This window comes from Salvelinus namaycush, unplaced genomic scaffold, assembly GCF_016432855.1.
Source record: "Salvelinus namaycush isolate Seneca unplaced genomic scaffold, SaNama_1.0 Scaffold133, whole genome shotgun sequence".
NCBI lineage: Eukaryota > Metazoa > Chordata > Actinopteri > Salmoniformes > Salmonidae > Salvelinus > Salvelinus namaycush.
In genome coordinates, this window is record NW_024058042.1 from 312,098 (window position 1) to 325,872 (window position 13,775).

At 45.1% G+C, this 13,775-nt stretch overlaps 1 protein-coding gene across 1 annotated transcript in view; it reads right to left on the reverse strand.

The window, feature by feature from the left end:
* si:ch211-45c16.2 (mitogen-activated protein kinase kinase kinase 13) overlaps window positions 1–13,775 on the reverse strand; it is a 52,669-nt gene that overhangs the window by 28,466 nt on the left and 10,428 nt on the right. Inside the window, exons 5-6 of the mRNA XM_038982882.1 lie at window positions 13,535–13,651; window positions 95–241 (exon numbers count right to left, since the gene is read on the reverse strand). Coding sequence (XP_038838810.1) covers window positions 95–241; window positions 13,535–13,651 — 264 coding nt within the window. The remainder of the gene's footprint in view (window positions 1–94; window positions 242–13,534; window positions 13,652–13,775) is intronic.

A 13,775-nucleotide genomic window follows, 5' to 3' on the forward strand; every position in this document is an offset into this window, starting at 1 on the left:
CAAACATACTCGTCCAGGAACATAAATGGTATGAGGGAGAAGTAAACCCTGCCCATACATGCCATTCACCATCTTTTATAAAGTGACCTCTGACCTCTTAGCAGGGGGCATCCCAGTCTTGTGGGAAATGCTGCCTTTCTTCTTGATGAATTTCTCTACGGTGTTGGGCCTGACGATGGGACGCACCAGGTGGGAACGCTTGTAGTTACCTGGATACTTCTTCTCCACAGCCAGCTCTCTCCTACGGGGGGTTTATGGAGTGATGAGACACTGATGACTCAGTCTAACTGTGTTGGAGATCTGGGGACATTGACAGCCTATTGACAGATGCCTAACCCTAAGCATTAGTCTGTCATGCCTTGTCACCCAGAGAGCAGAAACAGACTAACAGACTCTATATTATTACCACAGATGTCAAAATTAACACCGTAAAACCTCTTAAGGATCGGACCCTTTTAAAAAAAAATTCTCCTAAAATGACATACCCAAATCTAACTGCCTGTAGCTCAGGACCTGAAGCAAAGCTATGCATATTATTGATACCATTTGAAAGGAAACACTTTGAAGTTTGTGGAAATGTGAAATGAATGTAGGAGAATATAACACATTAGATCTGGTGAAAGATAATACAAAGAAAAAACATGCAATTTGTTTTTTGTTCCATCATTTTTGAAATGCAAGAGAAAGATCACGTGTACGTGTGAGTATGTTATTGTGTGTGTATAGTGAGTATGTTATTGTGTGTGTATAGTGAGTATGTTATTGTGTGTGTATAGTGAGTATGTTATTGTGTCTGTATGCATGTGTCTGTGCCTATGTTTGTGTTGCTTCAGTCCCTGCTGTTCCATAAGGTGTACTGTTATCAAATTTTACTGCTTGCATGAGTTACTTGATGTGGAATAGAGTTCCATGTAGTCGTGGTCCGGACCTCTGGCAGTCTCTATGGGGGTGCCACGGGGTTCAATTCTCGGGCCGACTCTCTTCTCTGTATACATCATTGATGTCACTCTTGCTGCTGGTGATTCTCTGATCCACCTCTACGCTGACGACACCATTCTGTATAGTTCTGGCCCCTCTTTGGACACTGTGTTAACTAACCTCCAGATGAGCTTCAATGCCATACAACTCTCCTTCCGTGGCCTCCAACTGCTCTTAAATGCAAGTAAAACTAAATGCATGCTCTTCAACCGATCGCTGCCCACACCTGCCCGCCCGTCCAGCATCACTACTCTGGACGGTTCTGACTTAGAATATGTGGACAACTACAAATACCTAGGTGTCTGGTTAGACTGTAAACTCTCCTTCCAGACTCACATAAAGCATCTCCAATCCAAAATTAAATCTAGAATCGGCTTCCTATATCGCAACAAAGCATCCTTCACTCATGCTGCCAAACATACCCTCGTAAAACTGACTATCCTACCGATCCTTGACTGCGATGTCATTTACAAAATAGCCTCCAACACTCTACTCAGCAAACTGGATGCAGTCTATCACAGTGCCATCCGTTTTGTCATCAAAGCCCCATACACTACCCACCACTGCGACCTGTATGCTCTCGTTGGTTGGCCCTCGCTTCATACTCGTCGCCAAACCCACTGGCTACAGGTTATCTATAAGTCTCTGCTAGGTAAAGCCTCGCCTTATCTCAGCTCACTGGTCACCATAGCAGCACCCACCCATAGCAGCAACCACTCGTAGCACACGCTCCAGCAGGTATTTCTCACTGGTCACCCCCAAAGCCAATTCCTCATTTGGCCGCCTTTCCTTACAGTTCTCTGCTGCCAATGACTGGAACGAAATGCAAAAATCACTGAGGCTGGAGACTCATATCTCCCTCACTAGCTTTAAGCACCAGCTGTCAGAGCAGCTCACAGATTACTGCACCTGTACACAGCCCATCTGTAAACAGCCCATCTAACTACCTCATCCCCTCACTGTATTTATTTTATTTATCTTGCTCCTTTGCACCACAGTATCTCTACTTGCACATTCATCTTCTGCACATCTACCATTCCAGTGTTTAATTGCTATATTGTAATTATTTCGCCACAATGGCCTATTTATTGCTTTACCTCCCTTATCTTACCTCATTTGCACTCACTGTATATAGACTTCTTGTTTTCTTTTTTTCTACTGTAGTATTGACTGTATGTTTTATTTATTCCATGTGTAACTCTGTGTTGTCGTATGTGTCGAATTGCTATGCTTTATCTTGGCCAGGTCGCAATTGCAAATGAGAACTTGTTCTCAACTGGCTTACCTGGTTAAATAAAGGTGAAATAAAAAATAAATTAAAAATAGCTCTATGTAGTACTGTGCCCCTCCCATAGTCTGTTCTGGACTTGGGGACTGTGAAGAGACCTCTGGTGGCATGTCTTGTGGGGTATGCATGGGTGGACTGTGAAGAGACCTCTGGTGACATGTCCTGAGGGGTATGCATGGGTGTCTGAGCTGTGTGCTAGTAGTTCAGACAGCTCAGTGCATTCAACAAGTCAATACCTCTCATAAATACAAGCAGTGATGAAGTCAATCTCTCCTCCACTTTGAGCCAGGAGAGATTGACATGCATATTATTAATGTTAGCTCTCTGTGTACATCCAAGGGCCAGCATTTTTGTGGCAGCTGACCACATGACTGAACAGACAAAACTAGGGCCTGTAGGACCTGCCTTGTTGATAGTGTTGGTGAAGGTAGAGCAGCGCTTTATTATGGACAGATTTCTCACCATCTTAGCTACTGTTGTTTTGACTATGACAGTTTACAATCCAGGGTTACTCCAAGCAGTTTAGTCATCTCAATTTGCTCAATTTCCACATTATTTATTACAAGGTTTAGGGTTTAGTGAATGATTTGTCCCAAATACAATGTTTTTTAGTTTTAGAAATATTTAGTGCTAATTTATTCCTTGCCACCCACTCTGAAACTAACTGCAGCTCTTTGTTAGGTGTTGCAGTCATTTCAGTCGCTGTAATAGCTGACGTGTATAGTGTTGAGTCATCCGCATACATAGACACACTGGCCTTACTAAAAATCCAGTGGCATGTCGTTAGTAAAAATTGAAAAAAGTAATGGGCCTAGACAGCTGCCTTGGGGAATTCCTGCTTCTACCTGGATTATGTTGGATAGGCTTCCATTAAAGAACACCCTCTGTGTTCTGTTAGACAGGTAACTCTTTATCCACATTACAGCAGGGGGTGTAAAGCCATAACACATATGTTTTTCCAGCAGCAGACTATGATCGATAATGTCAAACCTATAAAAATAAAAAAAGATCGATAATTGCAAAAGCCGCCTAACAAAACAGCCCCCCCAATCTTTTTAGCATCAATTTCTCTCAGCCAATCATCCGTTATATGTGTAAGTGCTGTACTGGTTGAATGTCCTTCCCTATAAGCCTGAGGGACACACTTTCTAGTAGTCTTAAATAGATATGGCAAATAGGAGTGGCAATATTGTCCGCTAATATCCTCAGTAATTTTCCATCCAGGTTGTCAGACCCCGGTGGTTTGTCATTGTTGATAGACAACAATCATTTTTTCACCTCTTCCACACTCATTTTACGGAATTCACAATTACAATGCTTGTCTTTCTAATTTGGTCAGATATACTTAGTGTCAGCGTTTGTTGCTGGCATGTCATATGCCTAAATGTGATAATCTTGCCAATAAAAAAATAATTAAAGTAGTTGGTAATATCAGTTGGTTTTGTGATGAGTTTGCCTCAGATCATCAGTTCATTTAAGGTGCTCCAAATCTTTTTCCTATCATTCTTTATGTAATTTATCTTTGTTTTATAGTGTAGTTTCTTCTTCTTTTCATTCAGTTTAGTCACATGATTTCTCAATTTGCAGTACGATTGCCAATCGGTTGTGCAGCCAGACTTATTTGCCATTCCTTTAGCCTCATCGCTCTCAACCATTCCATTTTTCAATTCCTCATCAATCCAAGGAGATTTAACAGTTTTAATAGTCATTTTCTTAATGGGTGCTTATTAGTAACTGGAATAAGAAATGTCATAAATGTGTCAAGTGCAGTGTCTAGTTTCTTCTCATTACACACCACAGACCAACAAATATTCTTTACATCAACATAGGAATCAGTACAAAACTTATTGCATGACCTCTTATACACTATATTAGGCCCAGCCTTTGGAACTTTGGTTTACCTAGATATGGCTACTATAGCTAATTTCTGCAGCATTAGTAAAGATGTGATTAATACAGGATTTAATTCCTGTGCTGTTTGTAACGACCCTGGTAGGTTGACTGAAAACCTGAACCAGGTTGCAGGCACTGGTTACAGTTTGAAGCTTTTTCTTGAGTGGGCAGCTTGATGAAAGCCAGTCAATATTTATTTCACACCTCTGTTAATATCACATGCATTTCACACATGTTATCAAGATACTGACTGTTATCACTTGGTGGTCTATAGCAGCTTCCCACCAGAATGGGCTTTAGGTGAGGCAGATGAACCTGTAGCCATATTACTTCAACAGTATCTAACATGAGATCCTCTCTAAGCTTTACAGGAATGTGATTCTGAATATAAACAGCAACACCTCCCCGTTGGCATTTCTGTCTTTTCGGTAGATGTTATAACCTTGTATTGCTACCACTGTATCATCAAAGGTATTGTCTAAGGAAGTTTCAGAGATAGTCAGAATGAATGTCATCTGTTATTAGTACATTTTTGATTTCATGAACCTTGTTTCTTAAGCTACATACAGTAAATACTTATTTTCCAGCATAATTTGCAAATAAATTCATTTAAAAAAATACTACAATGTGATTTTCTGGATTTTTTCTCATTTTGTCTGTCATAGTTGAAGTGTACCTATGATGAAAATTACAGGCCTCTCTCATCTTTTTAAGTGGGAGGAACTTGCACAATTGGTGGCTGACTAAATACTTTTTTGCCCCACTGTATGTTAATATGGGCTATTTTGATAAGTCATTGTCTCAACGCAGCCTTATAGTGCTGTGAAAGGATCCAGGAACCCAAATGATTTGGGTGGATCCCATCCTCCTTATAAAACCTGTCATGTTTCCAAAAGGTATTGAAATGGTCAACAAAAGTTACACCCATTGAGCTGCAATAATCACATAGCCAGATGTTAACTTCTTAGCGCTAGGGGTCAGATAATCACATAGCCAGATGTGAAGAGATGGAATCCTGCTAAAGCGTTCAATGCCATGATCAGAGATGGCACAGGGCCAGATATGATCAGAGATGGCACAGGGCCAGATATGATCAGAGAGGGCACAGGGCCAGATATGATCAGAGATGGCACAGGGCCAGATATGATCAGAGATGGCACAGGGCCAGATATGATCAGAGAGGGCACAGGGCCAGATATGATCAGAGAGGGCACAGGGCCAGATATGATCAGAGAGGTCACAGGGCCAGATATGATCAGAGAGGTCACAGGGCCAGATATGATCAGAGAGGTCACTGGGCCAGATATGATCAGAGAGGACACTGGGCCAGATATGATCAGAGAGGGCACAGGGCCAGATATGATCAGAGAGGGCACAGGGCCAGATATGATCAGAGAGGTCACTGGGCCAGATATGATCAGAGAGGTCACTGGGCCAGATATGATCAGAGAGGACACTGGGCCAGATATGATCAGAGAGGACACAGGGCCAGATATGATCAGAGAGGACACAGGGCCAAATATGATCAGAGAGGGCACAGGGCCAGATATGATCAGAGAGGACACAGGGCCAGATATGATCAGAGAGGGCACAGGGCCAGATATGATCAGAGAGGGCACAGGGCCAGATATGATCAGAGAGGACACAGGGCCAGATATGATCAGAGAGGGCACAGGGCCAGATATGATCAGAGAGGACACAGGGCCAGATATGATCAGAGAGGGCACAGGGCCAGATATGATCAGAGAGGTCACAGGGCCAGATATGATCAGAGAGGGCACAGGGCCAGATATGATCAGAGAGGTCACAGGGCCAGATATGATCAGAGAGGGCACAGGGCCAGATATGATCAGAGAGGGCACAGGGCCAGATATGATCAGAGAGGACACAGGGCCAGATATGATCAGAGAGGACACAGGGCCAGATATGATCAGAGAGGGCACAGGGCCAGATATGATCCGAGAGGTCACAGGGCCAGATATGATCAGAGGGCACAGGGCCAGATATGATCAGAGAGGGCACAGGGCCAGATATGATCAGAGAGGGCACAGGGCCAGATATGATCAGAGAGGGCACAGGGCCAGATATGATCAGAGGGCACAGGGCCAGATATGATCAGAGAGGGCACAGGGCCAGATATGGCACAGGGCCAGATATGATCAGAGAGGGCACAGGGCCAGATATGACCAGAGAGGGCACAGGGCCAGATATGATCAGAGAGGGCACAGGGCCAGATATGATCAGAGAGGTCACAGGGCCAGTTATGATGGGTCTTTTATTAGTGTCTAGCAGAGAGTCAATCAGCTCTTTAAAATCCAGTTTCAACTGTTCAGAGCTGCCCTTCATAATGTCATTAAAACTCACATGGACTATGATAGAATCGATTTCCATGTCCTGACGTAGTACATTCGGGAGCAGCTTATTAATGTAATTTACTCAAGCTCCGGGATAGGACATTGTGTTTGCACTGGGAACGGTCACATTTCTTACCATGGAACTGCCCAAAACCATGGCTGCCGAGAAGGACGAGGAAATCAACCCACTCCCACGTTTCACAGGATTCGGGGAAGCCTTTATGGACGTGCGAGAGGCGAGATAACTTGAGCCCGTTGCTCCCGGCGCCTGGTGCAGACCTCCGACAGTTGGAGAAGCAATCCAGAGCAGGGATGGAAGGTTGCAGACGTCGACTCCGAAACCGTAGGAGTAAGCACTGTGGCCGCAGACACAGGTACTCCCAGTGACGAAGATGCAGGAAGATCAGGCTCCAAGGGTCCAGGGCGGCAAAACTATTTGTTGTTTGTATCCGCTCCGGGCCTCTCGTTGGGAGTGTAGACTGCTTCGACTCCGCTATCAGATGGGTAACACCGGCCAGTCGGATAATGACAAACGACAAGACAGAGATGCATCCAACAAGCGCGAACGCCGTCAAGCCACCGGCGTAGAAAAGGTAAACATTCCACTCTGCGTTTTCCCCAGTTTCTTACTTAGGCTGGTGACCTGCGTGATCAAGGAAGCCACCTCAAGCCTATAATCCCCAGCAAGTAAACAATTGCCGCATTGGAACTGAGTGATCCGGTTTGTCCCGAAACAAAGTGTAATTTATACAGCTCCTACAGCTCTGGAACCATTCATTTACTTCTCCAGACAAAGAGGCTCCACTGCAAAACTAATCTGGTACCAACTTTGTTAGCATGATGGCTAGCAGCTTAGAGGCTCTGTCAAGCAGGCTTCAACCTGTCTGTTAAGCGGGATTCCGGGACAAGAAATAGCGGTCCTAACAGTTAAAAGCGAACCGCGTCGCAGAATCCATGCAAAAACAAGTTTGGTATTTATATTTAACGAATATTGATTATGTTTCAGTAAAATATAACAAATCAAGTGTTTCCAGCATACAGTGTTCAGCTGCACACGCTGATGACGTAACTTGTGCATATCGTCCTCCTGTTCTTCCTATAACAGTAGTACAGTATAATGTAGTGCTAGTGTCTATGAGAGAGTTTAGACAATCTAGGGTGTATTATTTTGATTCATATTATAATTGTTTGGCTAGTATGGACTCCATTTTGACTCTATAACAGTAGTATGATGAAGGTGTAGTACAGATGTAGGATCTTATTTTGATCCCGTTGTGCAGGAAATGTGCTGCTAAGCAGGAAATGCTTTGTAATGTTTAAAAAGGCTTCTTAAGTTTGTAATTTCCAATTTAAAAATGTATAGTTGATTTGGCCTTACAAAAAAATTAACAACCGTTACAAAAATGTACATTCATTATAATCCACACAAAAATGCACATTTCCAATTGCTGCAGGATTATATTCCTGCTGTGAGAATCTGGTCAAATTAAAATCTTACATAGATGCGGTAAAGAGGTAAATCAACTCGACCAAAAGAATGGAATTGCAATGGAAATGTGTGGGTGAAAGGGCCGTGAGGGAAAGATGTCTCCTTATTGCCCCCCAGAAAAATGTGCCTATATTTAGAATACTTTTATGTGTATTTCATAATATGTTGAGGTAAAAATTGAAGTATAATGCTTGAATGGATGTCAACCCCAACACATTGTCACACCCTGATCTGTTTCCCCTGTCTTTGTGCTTGTCTCCACCCCCCACCAGGTGTCTCCCATCTCCCCCATGGTTTTATACCTGCGTTTTCTGTTTGTCTGTTGCTAGTTCGTCTTGTCTCGTCAAGCCTACCAGCGTGTTTCTCCGAACTCCAGTTCTCTAGTTCCTGTTTTCTAGTCCTCCCGGTTCTGGCCTGTCATACCATTCTGCATGCCCTGACCCTGAGCCAGCCTGCCATACCATTCTGCCTGCCCTGACCCCGAGCCTGCCATCCTGTACCAATCTGACTCTGACCTGGTTACGAACCTCTGCCTGTCCTCGACCTGTCCTTTGCCTACCTCCTGTGGTTTAATAAACTACTCTATGCATTGAACCTTCCGTCTCCTGTGTCTGCATCTGGGTCATATCCTGAGTCGTGTTAGTATAAACTGGCCATGACTGACCCAGCCGACTCAGACCAGCTGTCTCCCCCCAAGGAGCCACTATTGGAAGACAGGAGTTACTTCAAAACCTTATGGAAGGATTCCAGAACTCGGAAGAATGCCACGACCGCGCTTTCATGCATTGCAGGAGCAATTCCGTGGAAATTCTACTAGGCAGCAAGCCTCTAAGGTAACCCCCCAGACACTCAGTAACCCTGCTACCAGCGGCGCTTCCCCCCAGCCTATCCCGGCTTCCCGAGAACCACGCCTACCTCCTCCAGAGCACTACGCTGGAGATTCAGGAACCTGCCGAGCGTTTCTCTCCCAGTGCTCCCTCATCTTTGAGCTGCAGCCTTCTTTGTTTCCCTCAGATCGCTCGAAGATAGCGTATCTTATAACGCTGATGTCCGGGAGGGCTCTCGCCTGGGCAACATTGGTGTGGGAGCAACAATCCACCATTTGCCTCAGTCTGGAGGAGTTTGTGGTGTTCGATTCTCCGTTGTCTGGGAGAAAGGCTGCTTGGAAGCTACACCGACTGCGTCAAAACTCCCGCAGTGTGGCAGACTATGCGGTAGATTTTCGCATGTTGGCCGCTGGAACACGAAATCTCTTTTCTTTTCGACACGTTCCTTCACGGATTATCGGAGGAGGTTAAAGACGAGCTCGCTGCCAGGGAACTTTCCCATGGACCTCGACTCCCTCATCACCATGACCTTATGGATCGAAGGCCGGCTACGGGAACGTAGGAGGGAGAGGTCCTGGTCACACTCACTCATCCACTACTCCAACCTCGCCTCCGAGGAATCACGGAAGTTCCCGACGTCCACCTTACCGAGAGAATTCGATGTCACCCGAGTGCCCACGGGAATCACAGAGGGCGGTTGACTAGCCTTCTCCAGAACACAAGCTACTGGGAAGGCCTAGCTTGTCTCCAGACGAACGTTTACACAGACTGAACACCAGGAGCTGTCTGTATTGCGGGACTACAGGACATTATATTTACACCTGTCCATTAAAAAGACCAGTCTCATCAGTAGGTACGTACTCTGGTGAGCCGTACAGGGGTTTTCCAATCTCCCATTACTCGTACCCCACTCCATGCCACCCTGTTGTGGGGAGACCAGGCCAAATCTCTTTTGGTGCTCATTGACTCTGGGGCCGACGAGAGCTTTATCGACACTACCTGGTGTCGGAGCTGGGTATCTCCACTCAACCCCTCTCCAATCCCATAGACGTCAGAGCGCTGGATGGGCGCTCTATTGGCACCCAATAGGTTCCTATCAACCGACGAGTATCACGAAATCACAGTGAGTGTATGCGGTTCCTGCTCATAGAATCTCCCCATGTACTCGTGGTTTTGGGATATTCATGGCTCCATAAGCACAATCCCCTGACTGACTGGGCTACTGGTTCTGTCATGGGTTGGAGCCCGTTCTGCCATGCGCATTGTCTTAAGTCGGCACAGCCTGCCCCGGGACGTTTTCCTGCAGGCTTGGGAGAAGCCTCGTATCTCTCCGCCATTCCTGCGGAGTACCTGGACCTCCGGGAGGTCTTCAACAAGGCCCGTGCTACATCTCTCCCTCCGCATCGAACCTCTGACTGCGCCATTGACCTTCTCCAGGGCACTCCACCACTTTGGGGTCAGCTTTACTCCCTATCGGGTCCGGAGACACAATGGAGTACATTGAGGACTCTCTCGCTGCAGGAAGTGTTCATCCATCTGCCTCTCCAGCCTGGCAGGGTTCTTCTTTGTGGAGAAGGACAAAACCCTGTGCCCGTTGTGGCAAAACTCTTCAAGGTTATGAGCGTTTGTCACAAATTAAGTGGGAAACTGTCACCAAATTACCCCAGATTGAGAGTTCTTTCGAACAGGACAGTACCTGTGTGTTTGTTTCTCCGTCCTGGTCCACCCAGGTCGTAGGCAAGGTCAAGGATAGCAGGGTTCGGTACACAAATCGGGTTCTCGGTAGGTCCAGGTCCAAACGCCAACATTAAGTCCAAAACAGTTCAGCTCATGCACAGTAAATTCAGCCAATATCTATTGTCTCTTTCTCTATGGTTCATAGATCCTTCCAGCCCTCTCTTCCTCTTCCTGGTTTTTCTTGACCCTTTATCTGTGTGTGGGCTCCACCTTCTGAGGGTTCCCCTTGCTGGGACTTGTAGTTTTGGCAGTCGGCCATTTCGTGATCTGTAGTTCTGATCGGTGTGGCCATATTAGTGATCGGGCAGAGCCCGTTTAATAGTTCTGCTCTCACATATCTGCCATTTATCACTCGACCCCCTTCTTTGCCACACCGTGTATCGACTAATGGGGCCTTAATGACATCACGGTTAAAAATCTTTACCCTCTACCACTCATCTCCTTCCTCGGGCTTTCCAACCTCTTCAGGGAGTGACCATCTCCTCAAAGTTGGAGCTTCGGAAAGCTTAACATCTGGTTCGGATACGGGAAGGAGACGAGTGGAAGACAGCCTTTAACTTCTTATGGCTGGGGGCAGTATTGAGTAGCTTGGATGAATAAGGTGCCCAGAGTAAACTGCCTGCTACTCAGTCCCAGAAGCTAAGATATGCATATTATTAGTAGATTTGTATAGAAAACATTCTGAAGTTTCCAAAACTGTTTGAATGATGTCTGTGAGTATAACAGAACTCATATGGCAGGCAAAAACCTGAGAAAAAAATCCAACCAGGAAGTGGGAAATCTGAGGTTTGTAGGTTTGCTTATCAAATATACAGTGTCTTTGGGGTCATATTGCACTTCCTAAGGTTTCCACTAGATGTCAACAGTCTTTAGAACCTTGTTTGATGCTTCTACTGTGAAGAATGAGGGAAGGAGAGCTCTTTGAGTCAGGTGTCTGGCATGAGCTGACCACGGGCGCTCCCGTGAGAATGACCTGCGTTCCATCGCATTTTTGAAGACAAAGGAATTCTCCGGTTGAAACATTATTGAAGATTTATGTTAAAAACATCCTAAAGATTGATTCTATACATCGTTTGACATGTTTCTACGAACTGTAATGGAATTTTTTGACTTTGTCTGGACCTAGTGCCTGCGCATTTGGATTACTGTCCTAAACGCGCGAACAAAAAGGAGGTATTTGGACATAAATTATGGACGTTATCGAACAAAACAAACATTTATTGTGGAACTGGGATTCTTGGGAGTGCATTCTGATGAAGATCATCAAAGGTAAGTGAATATTTATAATACTATTTCTGGCTTCTGTTGACTCCACAACATGGCAGATATCTGTATGGCTTGTTTGGGCTCTGAGCGCCGTACTCAGATTATAGCATGGTGTGCTTTTTCCGTAAGGTTTTTTTGAAATCTGACACAGCGGTTGCATTAAGGAGAAGTTTATCTAAAGTTCCATGTATAATACTTGTATCTTTTATCAATGTTTATTATGAGTATTTCTGTAAATTGATGTGGCTCTCTGCAAAATCACCGGATGTTTTGGAGTTAAAACATTACTGAACATAACGCGCCAATGTAAACTAAGATTTTTGGATATAAATATGAACTTTATCGAACAAAACATACATGTATTATGTAACATGAAGTCCTATGAGTGTCATCTGATGAAGATCCTCAAAGGTTAGTGATGAATTTTATCTCTATTTCTGCTTTTTGTGACTGCTCTCTTTGGCTGGAAAAATGGCTGTGTTTTTCTGTGAATAGGCACTCACCTAACATAATCATTTGGTGTGCTTTCGTCGTAAAGCCTTTTTGAAATCGGACACTGTGGCTGGATTTACAACAAGTTTCTTTAAAATGGTGTAAAATACTTGTATGTTTGAGGAATTTTAATTATGAGATTTCTGTTGTTTGAATTTGTCGCCCTGTACTTTTACCCTGCACTTTTACTGGCTGTTGTCAAGTCGATCACGTTAACGGGATCTCAGCCATAAGAAGTTTAACACGGTTAACGGGCACTATGAGTACTTGGTTATGCCATTCGGACTAACCAACGCTCCGGCTGTGTTCTAGAGCCTGCTCCGGGACATGCTGAACCGGTTTGTGTCTGTCTATCTCAACGACATCCTTGTCTTTTCCCGTTCAGCTCAAGAACACGTCCGACAGGTCCTTCAGCGTCTCCTGGAGAACCAGCTTTTCATTAAAGCGGAGAAGTGTGAATTCCATCGCTCCACCATCTCCTTCCTAGGATACGTCGTCACTGCAAGGCATATACGGATGGATCCAGACAAGGTGAGAGCGGTGGCAAATTGGCCTCAACGCACATCCAAAGTGCAGCTGCAATGTTTCCTGGGATTTGCTAATTTCTACCGTTGCTTCATCCGGGGTTACAGCACCCTGGCTTCCCCCCGTCAGCACTCACCAAGGTTCCATTCACGTGGTCTACAGCAGCTGACCGGGTGTTCTTGAACCTCAAACTTCGATTCACTAGGACCCCGTCTTAATCCATCCGGACCAGTCCAGTCAGTTTGTGGTGGAGGTCGACGCCTCGGATGTCGGAGTGGGGGCCGTCCTGTCCCAGCATTCTGCCCAGGACCAAAAGCTACACCCCTGTGCTTCTCTCCCCCATTGTCTTACCCCTGCTGAGAGGAACTATGATGTGGGAAATTGGCGTCAAGATGGCGTTGGAGGAGTGGAGGCACTGGTGTTTCTCTAGTCCCTGTTTTCTCGACCTTCTGGTTCTGACCAGAGAACCAGAGTTAGCATTTACTTCTTCTAAACCTGTTCTTCTAACTCCTACATATTATGCAGCTATCGGACTTTAGTAAACACATTGTGGGCCTGTTACAATATTTCATGACGGATTTGACTAATATCCACTGAGTTAGATCAGATGTGTTGAATGTGTTCCAGTCTGGTCAATGGAACGTTGACTCCTTCACCGCATGGATGTTACAGGTTCTATACGTACTTGATGAGCTCCTTCTCGCGGACCTCCAGCTGTAGCATGATGGCACTCAGCTCCATGTAGAGGTTGTTAGCTCTCTCCAACTTCCTCTCATAATGCTCCCTGATGTCCAGGGCATGTCTAGAGAGAGAGACAGGACGCTCAATACACATCTAGCTACAGTTGAAGTCAGAAGTTTACATACACTTAGGTTGGAGTCATTAAAACTCGTTTTTCAACCACTCCACACATTTCTTGTTAACAA